This window comes from Microcebus murinus, chromosome 16, assembly GCF_040939455.1.
Source record: "Microcebus murinus isolate Inina chromosome 16, M.murinus_Inina_mat1.0, whole genome shotgun sequence".
Lineage (NCBI taxonomy): Eukaryota > Metazoa > Chordata > Mammalia > Primates > Cheirogaleidae > Microcebus > Microcebus murinus.
The window spans coordinates 53,748,633-53,764,981 of NC_134119.1; the positions used below are offsets into that span (position 1 = coordinate 53,748,633).

The 16,349-nt window shown below is 60.3% G+C and overlaps 1 protein-coding gene across 3 annotated transcripts in view; it reads right to left on the minus strand.

Moving 5' to 3' along the window:
- Nucleotides 1–603: 603 nt before the first annotated feature.
- EVC (EvC ciliary complex subunit 1) overlaps nt 604–16,349 on the minus strand; it is a 73,830-nt gene continuing 58,084 nt past the window's right edge. Inside the window, exons 14-22 of one of the 3 annotated variants that reach the window (XR_012912442.1) lie at nt 13,990–14,200; nt 12,854–13,060; nt 9,824–9,968; nt 7,850–7,958; nt 5,411–5,537; nt 3,363–3,456; nt 2,543–2,654; nt 969–2,008; nt 604–927 (exon numbers count right to left, since the gene is read on the minus strand). Coding sequence is in view for 2 of the 3 variants with exons in the window: in XM_020283638.2 (XP_020139227.2) it covers nt 1,924–2,008; nt 2,543–2,654; nt 3,363–3,456; nt 5,411–5,537; nt 7,850–7,958; nt 9,824–9,968; nt 12,854–13,060; nt 13,990–14,200 (1,090 nt within the window). In the remaining variant the exon portion in view is untranslated. Of the gene's footprint in view, nt 2,009–2,542; nt 2,655–3,362; nt 3,457–4,022; nt 4,146–5,410; nt 5,538–7,849; nt 7,959–9,823; nt 9,969–12,853; nt 13,061–13,989; nt 14,201–16,349 lie in introns of those variants that run through there. The other 2 variants (XM_020283638.2, XM_075992949.1) reach the window with 2 other exon arrangements.

The window sequence follows — 16,349 nt, forward strand, 5'->3', positions numbered from 1 at the left end:
CAGCCCCTCCGTCCTTCAAGCCTCACCAGCACCAGGGCGTCCCCACGCCTGTGCCTGGGCACGGCTGCACATCCAGGTCCCCAGATCACCTCGGCCACTTTGATCCGGGAGGCGACTCCGCCATGGAAGTCTCCAGGATGCTCCTGCGGGCAGTGACAGGGCCGGCTGCGATGTGATGAACACGCAGTGCACAGGCCTTGCCCTGGAGCTCTGCACCCCAGACCGTGCCCAGCACAACAGCTGGGCAGCGAGGGGCAGGGTCCCACAGCAAGTGACACATTGCCAAAACGGTGACCATGCAGCAGCCAGGGAGTCAGGCTGCAGGCCTGTGGAGGGGGCCACCAGGGGACCCCTCAGAGGGGCGGGCTTGGGTCGGGCCTGGAGGCCTTTAAATCGATGCTTTCAGATCCAGTCTCAGGGCGACTGGCCAATCCCCATGCTGCCAGCAAGTCTGCATTTACCACACACGCGTCACCAAAACGGGTGTCCCCAACACAGGAGCCACCTGCTTCAGAAGGCCTCTGCACAGAGCGCCCATGTGACAAAGTACAAGTGATTTCTATGCAGAGCAGGTTCCAAGAATATCCCAAGGAAGACTCCACAGACTCAGGAACTATTTTATTGGGCCACCAGAGGGAGCTGTTGGCCAACCTTGGAGGCGGCACCTCCGCCCTGTGGGGACAAAGGATGCCCCGGCGGGGGGTCTGGGTACTTCTTCCAGGAAGGGGCCACTCCTCGCCTGAGAGAGTCTAATTTAGGTTTTAAGAAATGTAAATTCGCAAATGGCCCAGAAAATCCAAAGGACCACCGTGTTCTGGGAATTAGCGGACACACTGGCTCCCACAGCCGGATGTGACCAGGGCCAAGGGACACTGGCAATGTCTCCGACATTTCTGCTGTCACACTGGCGGTGGATGGTGCTGGCATCTCGTGGTGGAGGCCGGGGACGCTGCTAAGTGTCCCGCCACGCACAGCACAGGTCCTTCCCCAGGCAGAGTCCGCTCGCCTACATGTCCACGGCGCCGGTGCTGAGAACTTCCTCTCCAGCTGGGGCAGGCCTCTCCTGGCTGCGGCGGCCTGTGGCTGGTCTGGAGGCTTCTGGATGCCTCTCACCCGTCAGGAGCAGCAGGTGCCCGGACATCACTCCTCCAGGGAGGCCCAGCCACAGGTGTGCCGCGGGCGGGGCGAGAGCTCCCTCCCCGAGAAGACGCGGCAGCAGCACTTAGACCTGCGGGTCCTCGGCCCCCAGGTGGGTCAGGACAGGACTCGGGCGGGGACCCCCTCGTCAGGGTCATCAGGCCCTGAGAAGCAGACCCCCCCACGTGGTGACCAGGCCTCAGCTGCCAGCTGTGCCGACGGGCAGGAGAACACAAAGCCGGGAGTGGGTCCCGATGAGAGTGCTGGGCAGCCCGCGGCCAGGCGCACGGGAGGAAGAGGACGGGGCGCTGGAGGTGGCCGAGACAGAGGCCTCAGATCAGAGAACACCAGCACCGCGGAGACCCGCCCGGCAGCCTTCTCGGAGAGGCGGGGGGCAGAGGGCCCGAGGCGGCAGTGAGACCACCTCAAGCTCAGGAAAGGCAGGCTCGGTGGCGTCAGGACCGAGGGCTGGGGCTGGGTTACGGGGCAGGAGGAGAGCCAGAAAAGGGGAACCTCCGCGGAAGAGTGAGATCCGCGAGGACTTGAGCCAGGGCTCGAAGCCGAAGGAGATGCAGACTCGCGGCTCCGATGCCGGCCTCCCCGGGCTCCACGGCTCCCCGCCCCGGGGCCTGCGTGCTCCTCTGAGCCTCCCAGCAGCCTCGCTCACCCGTCAGCACAGGCTGTGAGGCCGAGGGGAGACCCGCGAGCCCTCCCACGGCCGCAGGAGGGGCGCCGGCCACAGGCACCCCGGCCAGGGCTGCAGGCTCAGCCCCCACTGGTCCGGAACTACAGGTCGCTCCTTCTCTTGGGCGTCTTCGTTGAGCCCTCGCCGTCACCAGCGTCACTTTCCTGTTGACTCAGCCTTTTGTTGCTTAAAACAGGGATTGAAATGCAATGGTCAGGCCTCCGGCCCTGTGCCTGTCCCACGCACATACAACTGTCCCCAGCTCATACAACTGGATCAAATGGAAAGGCATCAACTGGCAATCAAAACAATTTCACTCTGACATGGGTTGTTAGAAACTCCCCAGTTCCCATTGCTGGGTGGGCGACCATCCAGTGCCACGACTGAGCTGCAGGGACAGACCACCCTGCTGCAAATGCTGAAGCTCTGTGCCCCGTGGCCAGCCCTGGAGACACTGCCGGGCTCTTCAGGCTGGACCCTGATGGGGCATGGAGGTAGGTCACAGCCTGCCTGCCAACTGGGACCCCGGCAGTGGCAGGGACATCAGGCCAGCACTTCCCACAGCCTGCTGCTCTCAAACCACGCACACAGCGCACTCCCTGGGCGTTCGCAGCCATGCCTCTGAGGGGGCTGGGTTTCCCGCCCAGGCGTCGGGCACATGGTCGCTGAGTGCACGTGCTGTGCTCCCCCATAGGCAAAAAGCTGGGGACCCCATTGTACCTGAGTGATCCTGAGGTGTGGTCCCCAGAGGCAGGGTCCTCATTGTTGGGCACCCCTGGGTCAGCCCTCTCCCTGGACAGGGGCTTCTTCCTTTTGGTCCTTAGGGGCTTCTCTGCAGAAGACAGATGATCTCAGGCATTCTGTGACTTTCAACAATTGACAACTTCTCTGGGCCTCACTCCAACCCAGCCTGACATTTCTGAGCGCCCTCTGAGCTCTGCCACATGTGTGCTCAGGACCCTAAGCTATTATTTCCATTTCACTGATAAGGAAACTGAGGCCCCGACAGCCAGCACAGCTGGTTCGAGCTAGAGCTGGGATTTGAACTCAGGTCTGCCGGGCCTGCACTTTGCTTCCTCTCCACCCCACTGACTTCAAGACTTAACAGAGCAGCAAGAAGCTGGAAACACAGCCCCAGTGCGATGGCTTCTATCTCAACAGATCTGCGTGTCTACACTACCTTCCGAGTCACTCTCCCCACGCCAGGTACTACATCCTGGGACATCACTGGAGTGGTGTTGGCAGGAGGAGGAGAGCTCATTATCTCCACTTCACAGATGGAGAAACAGAGTCAGAGAAGAGACGCAGTTGGGGGATGGCAGACCCAGGAACCAGAATCATCAAATGCCAGAGAGCAAGGGCTGTGTGGTGTGTCCTAACCGAGCCTGATCAGTTACAGCCAAGGGCAGGAAAGCCCAGAGAGGTTAGGCGCAAAGCCTGAGGCCACACAGCTAGTTGATGGTGGCAGCGGGACTAGACTTGTATTTCGCAGCCCGAGTGCCTCCTGCTCTAGTGCAGCGCCCGGCGCGCGACGACTCACCCGGCAGCCCGGGCTCGCTGGGGAGCAGCTTGCGCTCAGCAAGGGGCAGCCGGGCCAGGGCTCCCAGCTCGGAGACGAAGCTCTGCTCGGCTTCCTGAAATGCAAGCAGAGAGGTCAGTGGGGCCTCCCTGCCCTCCTCCGCCTCTCCAAATGCCTTTGCAGAGTGGAGGTGACACCCTTGAGGCTGACAGGACGCTGCCCCCACGGGAGGAGAGTTTTCTAAGACACTCCCAAGACGCACAGGCAGGGAGACACCGCGAGGAAGGGAGCTGCCACTTGCCAGCTGCTGCCAGGGAACTGTCCGCCCTCACACGACGGCCAGCTGTGCGGACCAGGACGTGGAGAGACGGCCTCAGCGACCTGCCGTGGCGGCGGCGGCAGAGCAGGGGCTAGCCCGCTTCCGCCTGACTCCACAGTCTGGGCTGCCACCGGCCAACACCGGTTTACCCAGGCAGACCTGAAGCCATGACTTATTTTATTTTATTTTTTTCAGCATATTATGGGGGTACAAATGTTAAGGCTATGGATATTGCTCTTGCTCCCCCCTCCCCCCTAGAGTCAGAGCTTCAAGCGTGTCCATCCCCCAGACGTTGCACATCTCACTCATTGTGTTTGTGTGCACCCGTCCCCTCCTCCCCCCTCCCACCCTCCCGACACTGGATAAATGTTACTCCTGCATGTCCACTGAGGTGTTGATCCGTTAATACCAATTTGCTGGTGAGTATATGTGGTGCTTGTTTTCTCATTCTTGGGATACTTCACTTAGTAGAATGGGTTCCAGCTCTGTCCAGGAAAATACAAGAGGTGCTAGATCACCGTTGTTTTTTAAAGCTGAATAGTACTCCATGGTATACATATACCACATTTTATTAATCCACTCATGTATTGATGGGCACTTCAGTTGTTTCCACATCTTTGCAATTGTAAATTGTGTGGTAATAAGCATTCGAGTGCAGGCGTCTTTTTTATAGAGTGACTTTTGTTCTTTTGGGTAGATGCCCAGTAATGGGATTGCTGGATCAAATGGTAGATCTACTGGTATTGCTTTAAGGTATCTCCATATTGCTTTCCACAGAGGTTGAACTGGTTTGCAGTGACTTATTGACCATGTGACCCTGGATGGCAACCTAACGTCTGCCAGCCTCAGCTTCCCCATTTGTAACTGGGACAATAACAGTGACCACCTCCTCAGGTGCTGGACAATCACGTTAGATAATGTGTGTAAAGCGCTCAGCTGAGCAACTGTCTATCACAGACCCTCAATAACTAAACATCAACAGCCACTGCTGTCATTATTTTTTCTTTTCTCTCTCTCTTTTTTTTTTTTTTTCTGAGACAGAGTCTTGTTCTGTAGCCCCGCTAGAGTTCCGTGGCATCAGCCTAGCTCACAGCAACCTCCAACTCCTGGGCTCAAGCGATCCTCACACCTCAGCCTCCCAGAGGGGCAGGATTACAGGCATGCTCCACCGCATGCCCACTGCTGTCATTCTTACTGTCACTGTTACTACAACCTGGTGGGGACACATCGTTAAGTGCTTTCCTTTTGGATTTAGTTAAATGTTTTATGTATAGGCGGCCACTTTGCTTCATTGCTGGACTTTATAATCTCACACTAAGGAGATTTTTCTGTGACAAAATATCCACTTTATACCAAGAGAGCTGCACATCCTATATGTTTCAGATAAAGTGCAAACCTCAGTGAGCACCAGCACTGCCTGGGTGACACAGACGTTAGCCTGACTCTGAGAAGCTCCCTGGTGGCAACCTGCACACATGGGAAGGCTCGTTTCTTTGCTGGGTCACCAGCTGTGGGCTGACTGGCTTGTCGGGGGCACTGCAGCCATTCTGGGAAGTGACACAGGCCTGGCCGCCTTCCAGGAGCCCGCCTCCCCATGGAGAGGCAATGCATTATCACAGTGGGAGGCGCAGGGCAGAGGGAGTCTCCCCACATCACCCCGTGGCTGACCCGTGGCACGGGACTGGCCTTTTGCCATTTCCACTCCTCTTGAAGCCACTGCCCTTCAGAGCCCCGGCTCAACGACTGGTACCTGCAGCTGGGTCTCGAGCTGGGCTTCCAGAAGGTCCATTGCTCTCGCCTGCTGCTTCCAGGCACCCAGGCGCACCTGCTGGTGCACAGTGAGCTGGGCCAGGAGCTGCTTCTGCTGGGACAGCACCCTGTGGGGGGACGGAGGCAGTCAACACTGATCGGGATGGCAGGGCCACCAGTCCCAGCACGAACCTCCCCAAAAAGCCTGCTGAGTTGAGGCAAGCAGTGGCTGTGAGACACCCTTGAGCCCTTGGAGCCCCGAGAGGAGCCTGGCCAGCCTGGGCACAACTCACTGGGCCCTACTAGCAGGCGGCTCATCAAAGAAGTGGACACCCCTTGTTTGAAACTTGGGAGCGTGCAGAATTCTGCACGCATCATGTGATCTTCAGTGTGGCATGGTGACACAGGCAGGACAGAGCAGAAAAGGGAAGGGGAAGGAGAAGGCCACAGGTGGTCCGCCCTGAGGCCATGCAGGTGCAAAGAGGCTGAGAAGAGAGTAGCATCTTCTCCCCAGGAAGCAATCTTACCCCCAAGGGAGGAATATCCCCCCAAAAGTACCAGAGTCCTGCCAGCCACCCATCCCCAATTTTAACTTTCAGAAGAGCCCTGGCCCCTCCTTTGCAAAACAGGATGCTTCTTCGGATGCAGAGACTAGAGCTGGGGCAGAGGCCACATCCCTGGACCCGGGAGCTCCCACCTCCCTCCCTGCGTGCTGCACACCCTCAGCTGACTCTTCCCTGGCCCTCGGCAAATGGGAGCATTCAAATCCAGCCGCCCTGTTCCCACCACTGCCCCGCCGTCTTTGATCTTTTAGGGCAGATTCTCTGAAAGGGGCTGAATTCTAGACCCGAAGGCAGAAGTTGAGCATCCACAGGTAACCATGCAAGTGGCGTGCCCAGAGGCGCAACAATGCCGCCTTGCTTTGCTTCATGCTGTCTGCAGGAATGCCTTTCCCCTCTTCGTCTTTGCCCAGTGAACTCCTATTCATCCTACAAGATCCCATCATCCCTCCATCCACTCATTCATTCATTAAGGTGTCTCTGGCCGGCCAGGTACTGTGCAGGTATAAGACACAGGGTGAGAGACACAGGTGTGAGACTCACAGTCCCTGCCCTCAGGAGCTCTGCTTTGAGCTGGAGAGGCTTGGATGCTGGACAACTCATGTGACACAGCTGAGGTCAGCGCTCTGCGGTAGGAACTGTCCCTGGTCCCCAGGTCAAGGCCAAGTGAAGCATAGGCGTTACGAGGGCATGTTGGCACTGCGCCCGCAAACCCACAGCCCTCTGGAGGTCACCTGCACGGCCATGGACAGCTTCCGCATGGCCAACGGCTTCTCACGCCAAGTGCCTGTGCCTACGTTTTAGGGCTTTTTCTGGCTACAGGAGCATGTGCCTGGTTGCTGGGGACAGGACACCTCCACGACAGACTTTCTGCCGGTGTGCAAGGGGAGCACAGACGTCCTGCCTTCTGGCCCTGCAGCACAGCTGGAGCTGTGCTCCACCCAGTCCCCACAGGGCCCGTGGGAACCCTCCTCCCACAGACTTGCTGGGTTTGCTCCCACCGCCACAGGCCACAGCACGACCCCCAAGATGTCTGCGCCCTAGTCCCTGGAACCCATGAAGACTCTACATTGCGTGGCAACAAGACATGGCAGATGTGACTAAGGATACAGCCCCGAGGGTTGGAGAGCAGCCTGGTGACCAGGTGGCCCTGGTCAGAGGAAGGGCTCCAGCGGGAGGCAGGAGCAGCAGGAGAGAGGCCACGTGTGGGCAGGACTGCACGCTACCCTGCTTCTCGCTGAGGGCCTGCGCAAGGACAGACAGGGAGGTGGGGCGGCCTGGGCTGAGGGATGCCTCCGAGGAAACCAGGGCCGCGGTGCCCAGCAGCCAGCGCGTGCTCAGAAGCAGATTCCTCCGGCTGGCCGGAGGACAGCCCGGCCGCTCAACACCTTGAGGCGGGCCTTGGGAGGCCCAAAGGGGCTGCAAGAGCCAGCCCTGACCTCTGGCCTCCAGCACTGCAAGACAGTCAGCTGTGTGTGGCGTGTGCTGCCAAGCTTGTGGTGGCCATGACAGTCACGGCCGCAGAACACACCCGTCCCCTCTGCACGTCCTGCTCCCGGGTGCCTCCCGGGCCGCCGCTCAGGGCAGCAGCCTGCACTCGAGTCCCGTCTCGGGTCTGCATGGGACGCCGAGCTGTGGTGAGAGCGGAGCGCCCTGCCAGGGCTGTAAGGAAGCCACCGCCACGCCTGGACCCGCTCGCTGACCTGCGCCAGACCACAGGTGGGCAAGGCTCAGGCTCCCGCGCTGTGCGAGAGGCAGATGAGGGCACGTCAGCGAGCAGACGTGTGCAGCGCCGCGTGCTGATGTGTCACCGGCAGTCGTGCCACACAAGGAGGCAGAGAGTGGCCTCTACTCGGGGCACCCAAGAAGTGCAGACTCACCTCTGGTGGACAGCGAGGGTGGCCCCGAGCGTCCCGCCTGCCAGCCTGCTCCCCGAAGGGCCGCCGCGCTCCTGCTGTTTCCGCAGCCGGTAGGTTTCCACCCTCTCGCCTAGGCCAGGAGCACACACAGTCAGGGCGCGGAGGGCCGCTGGGGCGGGGCGGGGCGGGGCGGGGCGGGGCTCTGGGGAGAGCAGGACACACTGCTCTCGAAGGCTGTGCCTGGACACCTGCGCGGAAGGGCGTGACTGTGCGGGACCCCATCGTGTGTGGCAGGAGGAACCTGCCCCGCTGCCCTCTGCCCCCCGCTTTCTCGTGTGCAGAGAGAGGGAGGCAGGGGACCGGCCCCACACGGAGGCGCCACACAGAGCTCACAAAGCCGCAGCAAGCAGAAGCGCGCCAGAGGGCGGCGAGCCTTCCGAGCCCAGCGCCTGACGAATGCCCCGCCGTCTGGGTCTGGGCAGTCGCCCCCTGAAGTCACGCCCCACTTCTCGGAGCTCTTTCCTGTTTGCAAATGTAGGTGCTCATGGCCTTTAGAAGGCTACACGTGAAATGACAAGGTGCCCTGGGTTACCCAGGACAGGCTTGGCTCATGCCATCAGCCCAGGAGAATAATTAACAGCACCCTTTGCTCTTGAGAGGTCCTGGCTGGGCAGCAAACCGCAGGATGCCCTCTTCAAGGTTCACTCAGCCGGATAACCCAGCTCACCAGCCAGCAGGTCCAGGGAGCCCTGCCAGGAGTCCTGTGACACCTAGCTAGCTGTGAGACGCACAGCGGCCACTCCTGGCTGGCCCCGGGCTTGCTAGCACCCATACAGAGATCGGAGCTGGGTGACCTCCAGCCTGGAACATTGTGACTCTTAAACAGAACAGCTTACTGAATGAAGAAAAAGGAGTTCAGTGGTTACGTTCAGCTACATTGTTTCAATGCATTTACTGTGAAAACCCCACATTAGAGTCGGGGAGTCAGGGAAGCAGGAAATAAGAGCTGAGATGTGTGGGTGAGTCCAACCCTGGTCCCACATATGGGGAGATGGAGGCCTAGTGAGGAGCAGTGACACTCCTGGATCTGGAATGTCCTGCAGTGGCAAGCATTCATGCCTGTCTCCTGCTAAACAAGCCCAACTTTCCTTTGGAAAACCATGAAGAATCTGTAGTCATCGGGCACCTTTCTGGGCATGTGCCCAGATTTTATTGGAATCTAGGCCTCTAATCCCCAGGACACGGGAAAGACCAAGTGGCAGTTGAGCTCAGCTGAGGAACAGCACCCAGAGAAGGCTGCCCGGCCCTGTGCCCTAACCCTAACCCTAACCCCCATTCCTCCAGGGATCGAGTCCAACCTCAGCCCTGGGACGATCCAGGCGGAGCTCCTGGGAGAATGGGGAATGCTTCCCTGTTTGGAAGCTCTGACAGGGAAGGGTGCTACCAGAAGTAGGCTTCAAGAAATGACGTTTCAAATATTGTAAATTGTGTGTTATTACTGGAATTGGGGATATTGTCCTTTCCATCACCCCGGTTGCCTTTTACAAGAGCCCTTAGGAGAAAATTCTTGGGGTCTCGGGAACATTTCAGGGCCATGGGCCTGCTCTCGCTCATGGCCACTGCAGTGGCTTTAATCAAGTATGTTTCCACCTCCTTGGCTACCAGGAAGCTTGGAGACAAACCCATTTCCCATCTAAGTGGGATCTGTGGGCACATGTCCTAGATGATCACCTTCCCCAACTCTGTCTCCTGCCCTGTCTTGAGCTGACTTATCTACTTACAAAAAGTCCTATCGCACTGTGTTTCCCTGTGCATGTGTTTCTCTAAGGCTTTTTAAAAAGCCGTTTGGGACAAAGCAGGGGATGAATAAATACATAAAAGCATTAAAAAATTAAATTCCCCCAAATAAAATTTGAAGCACTTGACATGCTATCCTGCCCCAAACTAAAAGTGTGGACTGTCTCTTCTGGGGCTTCCCCAGGGAGGGAGCCGTACCCTGCAGGGCCTTCAGGTGCTGCCGTTTCCTCTCCGCGTGGTCCTGCACGATCTTCCCGATTCGCTGGTCGTAGGCCTGCACAAGGTGGCGGATGCCCGCGCCGGTCACGTGGACGCTCTCCGCTGCCGCCTCCACCAGCGCCCTCTGCGGGGAGGAAGGGTGGCGCCAGCAGAGAGGTCACACTGGCAGCCACTATGGCCCATCCGTGTCCTGCTCCCCTTGACCTGCTCCACATCTTCCACTTACCCCCCGACTGGGATTTGTCGGGGGCAGAGAGTGTGGGGCTGGTTTAAACCGGTCCTGATACTGTCGTGTTTTCCTAGTTAGGGATGGTCTAAGGCTGGCTGTGTCGCCCAGGGAAAGTCTGCGGGGAGCTCTGCCCTCCCTGGACATTAATGTGAAGCCTCAGTGGGTGAAAGACTTTGCCACTTCCCTCTTCCTGCCTGGAATGCAGACATGATGTATGGAGAGGCAGTGAACATTTTGACACTATGAGGCAAAAAATAAAAACCAAGAATGGTGAATTGGAAAGAAAGAGGCTGGTCCTTGGTCACATCACAGGGAGCCACTGTGCCAGCTGGGACCACCCACCTCACATTTCTTGTTGCATGGGATAAGTGACTTTCATTTATTTGAGCCATCTTAGTAGGGCTTTCTGCTACTTGCAGCTATAGGCTTCCGACCAAAGCAGAAAAGAGGGCATGCTGAGGCACTGCGTTATCGGGGTTGTGTTGCTTGTGCACTGACAGAGTGACTGTCCTTTTCTTCATAAAATTATGGACAAAACTCAGAAAGTTAAGACAAAAGAGTGCCCATTTCAACATTTATTGGATGGTGCCAGGCTTTGGGCAAGAAAAAGTAAACACTTATTATTGCTGTTATTTGTGTAGAGGTGGGGTTTTGCCTGCTGCCTAGTCTGGTCTCACACTCCTGGCCCCAAGCCATCCTCCTGTCTCAGCTTCCCGAGCAGCTGGGACTGCAGGCACAAGCTGCGGCTCCTGGCCTCCACTTGTCACTGAGCACTTACTACCGAGTGGCTGTGTGCAAGGGCTGTGCCGGCCACGTGTTCTCATAGCACTGTCTGAGCAATGTTCCTGGACACGCAGGTGTGGAGCCCGCGCTGCAGAGGTGCGGAGACTGCACAGCCCAAGTGGTCTGACTCCCAAGCTCACCCCTGACTGCAGCGTTCTCTCCTCCTCTGCCCGGCCTCCCTACCCACAAAGGGGGCTCTGACTCCAGACTCCACCCCTGGAGGGAGCCTGGGCTCTGCCTTGCCCTTCCCAGCAGGAGCCCCTTCCCTTCCCTTCCGGTGGGCAAACCCCCCAGCCTCGTGGTCCAGCCCTGCGCCCATCTGCCTGCCCAGCAGAGCCGCGTCCATGTCCCTCCTCCGCCTCCAGGCCTTCCATCCTTGGCCGTCCCTCTCTCCTCCTCCACGGTCTCTCTGGCTGGCGTCTCGTGCACAGCAGCAGACATACCTGCTCCTGTGTTCTACTTTTCCAACCTGGACTCAGCCACGCCGGCGCTGCCTGCCCCCACAGCGGAGCGTCTCCAGGACGCCCGGCCGGGTCCCTGGGCTGCGGCCAGCACCCCGAGAGCATGCGAAGGCAGGGACGCTGCCCAGCCACCCACTGCACCCCAGCCCTACTGCAGGGACACTGCCCAGCCACCCACTCCACCCCAGCCCTACTGCAGGGACGCTGCCCAGCCACCCACTCCACCCCAGCCCTACTGCAGGGACGCTGCCCAGCCACCCACTGCACCCCAGCCCTACTGCAGGGACACTGCCCAGCCACCCACTCCACCCCAGCCCTACTGCAGGGACGCTGCCCAGCCACCCACTGCACCCCAGCCCTACTGCAGGGACACTGCCCAGCCACCCACTCCACCCCAGCCCTACTGCAGGGCCTGGCGCTCTGGGAGCAGGAGTGGAACACACGTCCATTCTTCTAGAAACTAAGCACAGTGTTCTTTCTTGCAGATGTGAGATGTGGGTAGAGGTCCTTAGTTTCTAATCCCAGCTCAAAGTCCCTCTGGGAAGCTGAGGACAAAATTGGACACCCTTGCATCTTACTACCTTTTCATGCAATGAGCAATGATTATTAGGTAAGATCTGGAAAATTTTAGGGAAACAGGTGACAGGGCCATTTCACCAGCCAGACACAAGCCTGACGTCGGCACGGCCTGAGGCAGCCGTGCGACATCCTGAACACGATGTCGCAGAAGGCGGGTCCACACTCCTTGCTGCACAGGGAGCGGAGTGACTCCCTGCTGAGATGAAGCAATCCCTTGGAGGCTGCCTGGAGAGGCTCCGGCACTCGCGGCTCGAGGGCTGCCTGCTGGTCCTGGGCCTGCGGCACCGCTGGCGTCTGCCAGGCACAGGGCACAGCCCCAGCCGTGGGCAAGGCGACTCGCGAGGGCCGGCTGCAGGCAGCCAGTGCTCGTGCCCACATGCGGCGGCAGAGGGCGTGGGGCTGGGGGAGAGTGCTGCGACCAGGGAGGCAGACGCACCTGGACTCGGGTGCGGTGCTAACAGCGCCTCTCGCTGTTGCCAGTGTTATCCCTGCTGGTGGTCACTTTGGCAGCCACCGCCTACTCAAGCCAGGCCGATTCTAGCAGTGCCTCCCAGCTGTCAGGACGGACTCTGAAAAGCCTCTGTGTGCCAAGAAAGCACGCATCTCCCCCGGGGAGAGGGACTGGGTCTGCCACTGCCACTGCCACTGCATGGCTCTGGGTGACATCGCGTCTCTCTGAGGCTGCTGTAAGGACTGAGCCAGCCGTCAGAACGACACAACACAGGCCGAGCAGCAGACAGGAAACCTGCGATCTGTTGCTGTGGTTCCTCGCCGTAGAACGCTACGGGGAGATCCCATCTTACAGATGAGAAAAGTAAGGCCTGGGGAAGTCGCATGACCTCTGCAAGGCCGGAAGGTCCGTGAGGCGCTGCCAGAGCAGACCTAGCCTTCAGGGCCCACCCCAATTCTTCCCGGTCCTGGGTGTCCCAGGGGATGGGGATGGGGGTTGGCACGCACCTTGAAGTCATCCCTGTCCTTGGCCCGGCTCCTGATGGCCGCGTTGCGCGCGTGCCCCAGCAGTGCCTGGCCAACGGCGCGCTCCGTGTGCTGCTGCAGCCGCCGTCCGACCTCCTGGGCCTCAGCCAGGAGCTGCTGCTGCAGCTGCAGCCGCGTCCGCTGCGCCTCCTCCTCCAGCCGGCCAGCCTCCTCCCGCACGCGCGCCTCCTGCAGAGGAAGCACCAGGCCGTGCGGGATGCCTCGGGACCCGGTGGGCGTGGTCCTGCCTGGGCCCAGACTCGGGGAAAGGGACCGAGAAAGGGCAGGAAGAGGCGGCCTCTGGCCTGGTGACTGCTCCCCCTCTTCTACAAGGGCAACCCCCGAGCGCCCCGTGTGCCGGTGCCCTCTGTGGTCCCTCACAGGTGGGGCCTTGCCCATCCTTCTAGGACATCATGAGGCCTGAACACTAGGACAGATGAGAACAAGAAGACTCCGCGAAGTTGACTGACTTTCTAAAAGCCACACAGCAGAGCCAGGTTTTGAAGGCAGGTCTGCGTCTCTCAGGACATCCCAGAAGCTGAGGCAGGGCACACAGGCCCTGAGGACTGGCTTCCTCGTAGGAACAGGGAAGAAAGAAGTGAGGGGGCCGGCACCGCGGCGAGCCCGCGTGCCCTCCCAGAGCTCCTGGCAGAGCTGAAGAGACTGTGGGCTCGAGCCTGACCCGCGGCCGGAGGACGCCAGCCGCTCCCGCAGGTCCGTGGCTGCCTGCCGGAGACCCTGAGTCAGCCCACTCGGGTCGGATCCCAGCTCAACTTATAGATTCTTTCTTCCGGTCTGTTAAAGCCTTCAAAGAGACCGGAGAGGCCTCTCTCCCACGCCCCTGACGACAGCCGCACCCCTCCGACTTCACGCGGACGTCCAGTTGACCCCCGCACTGAGCAGCACCGCCCCAGAACCCTCTGGCACGCGGTGCCCTGCAGCGGGCCGCCGCTGCCCTCGCTTACATGGGCGAATCGTGCTCCCTCGAAACCCGCATGCAGAAGCCTAACCCGAGCGCCTCGGGATGTGGCTGTCGGGGAGGCAGGACCTCCGAGGAGGCCGCTGAGGAGAAAGGAGGCGCGGGCTGGCGGGGCGCTGCTGTCCGGGTGGGGCCTTACCAGGGCTCTGCGCAGCTGCCACTGGTGCTCGTCCAGGCACGGGGAGGACGCCTGCCCCAGCGCACGCTGCTCCCGCAGCTCCTGGAGGACGCACCTCTTCCCCGACAGCCTCATCTGCGCCAGGGCGGCCAGGGAGCTGCCGCGGAGAGCCAGCCTCCGCAGCGCCGAGCCCAGCAGCAGGCTGTGGCCCTGCAGGACGCACTGGGCGGACCTGGGAGGAGAGCAGGGGCGGCGTCAGCACTCTCCCCCCTCCACACACACGCACGGAGCTCCCCAAATACCCCGCCGCCCGGGGAGCCTCCTGCACACACGGAGCTCCCCAAATACCCCGCCGCCCGGGCAGCCTCCTGCACACACGGAGCTCCCCAAATACCCCGCCGCCCCGGGAGCCTCCTGCACACACAGAGCTCACCTAATACCCCGCCACCCGGGGAGCCTCTGCAGCACGGAGCTCCCCAAATACCCCGCCACCCGGGGAGCCTCTGCAGCACGGAGCTCCCCAAATACCCCGCCACCCGGGGAGCCTCCTGCACACACAGAGCTCCCCAAATACCCCGCCACCCGGGGAGCCTCCTGCACTCACAGAGCTCCCCAAATACCCCGCCACCCGGGGAGCCTCCTGCACTCACAGAGCTCCCCAAATACCCCGCCACCCAGGCAGCCTCCTGCACACACAGAGCTCCCCAAATACCCCGCCGCCCCGGGAGCCTCCTGCACACACAGAGCTCACCTAATACCCCGCCACCCGGGGAGCCTCTGCAGCACGGAGCTCCCCAAATACCCCGCCACCCGGGGAGCCTCTGCAGCACGGAGCTCCCCAAATACCCCGCCACCCGGGGAGCCTCCTGCACACACAGAGCTCCCCAAATACCCCGCCACCCGGGGAGCCTCCTGCACTCACAGAGCTCCCCAAATACCCCGCCACCCGGGGAGCCTCCTGCACTCACAGAGCTCCCCAAATACCCCGCCACCCAGGCAGCCTCCTGCACACACAGAGCTCCCCAAATACCCCGCCACCCGGGGAGCCTCTGCAGCACGGAGCTCCCCAAATACCCCGCCGCCCGGGGAGCCTCCTGCACACACGGAGCTCCCCAAATACCCCGCCACCCGGGGAGCCTCTGCAGCACGGAGCTCCCCAAATACCCTGCCGCCCGGGCAGCCTCCTGAACACATGGAGCTCCCCAAATACCCTGCTGCCCGGGGAGCCTCCTGCACACATGGAGCTCACCTAATACCCCGCCACCCGGGGAGCCTCTGCCAGCACGGAGCTCCCCAAATACCCCGCCGCCCGGGGAGCCTCCTGCACACACGGAGCTCCCCAAATACCCCGCCACCCGGGGAGCCTCCTGCACACACAGAGTTCCCCAAATACCCTGCTACCTGGGGAGCCTCCTGCACACACAGAGCTCCCCAAATACCCCGCCGCCCGGGCAGCCTCCCAAGCACGGAGCTCCCCAAATACCCTGCTACCTGGGGAGCCTCCCGCACACACGGAGCTCCCCAAATACCCCGCCGCCCGGGCAGCCTCTGCAGGAGGAAGTGGGTTGGAGCGTCTGGTCCTCGCAGACATGGGTGATCACCTGCGTGCTCCGCAGCCACCTGCTCTTGCATTGACTTTTTTTTTTTTTTTTTTTTTTTTGAGACAGAGTCTCGCTTTGTTGCCCAGGCTAGAGTGAGTGCCGTGGCGTCAGCCTAGCTCACAGCAACCTCAAACTCCTGGGCTCGAGTGATCCTTCTGCCTCAGCCTCCCGGGTAGCTGGGACTACAGGCATGCGCCACCATGCCCGGCTAATTTTTTATATATATATCAGTTGGCCAATTAATTTCTTTCTATTTATAGTAGAGACGGGGTCTCGCTCTTGCTCAGGCTGGTTTTGAACTCCTGACCTTGAGCAATCCGCCCGCCTCGGCCTCCCAAGAGCTAGGATTACAGGCGTGAGCCACAGCGCCCGGCCTCTTGCATTGACTTTTAAACTCTGTCCCACCCTGCCCAGCCGCCTACGGCACACAGCAACTCAAGCTTCTTACGTAGCTCTCAAATCAACACATTTCAAACTGCAGTCTTGAGCTATGTTTGAGTTCCTGTCTAAGTGATGTATCCAAGGCCCAGCATTGTGCAGCTCGAGGGATTTGCGGAGAGGCAGAGAGGCAGAGCAGAGGGCTGGCGCCCGTCCGCCAAGCAGGAGAGGCCTGGCCAGCACGCCCGGCTTCCCACTGGGGACTTTACCCTCAGAATAAGGACTCGTTTCTCACAGAGACCTAGCTCTGTGTCAGCTAAATCCCCAATGGCGCAGTGAATCTGCCACTCCCCGCAGCTGCTGTTGGAAGGAAGGTGAGTCCTCCCCGGAGGAAGAGCACAC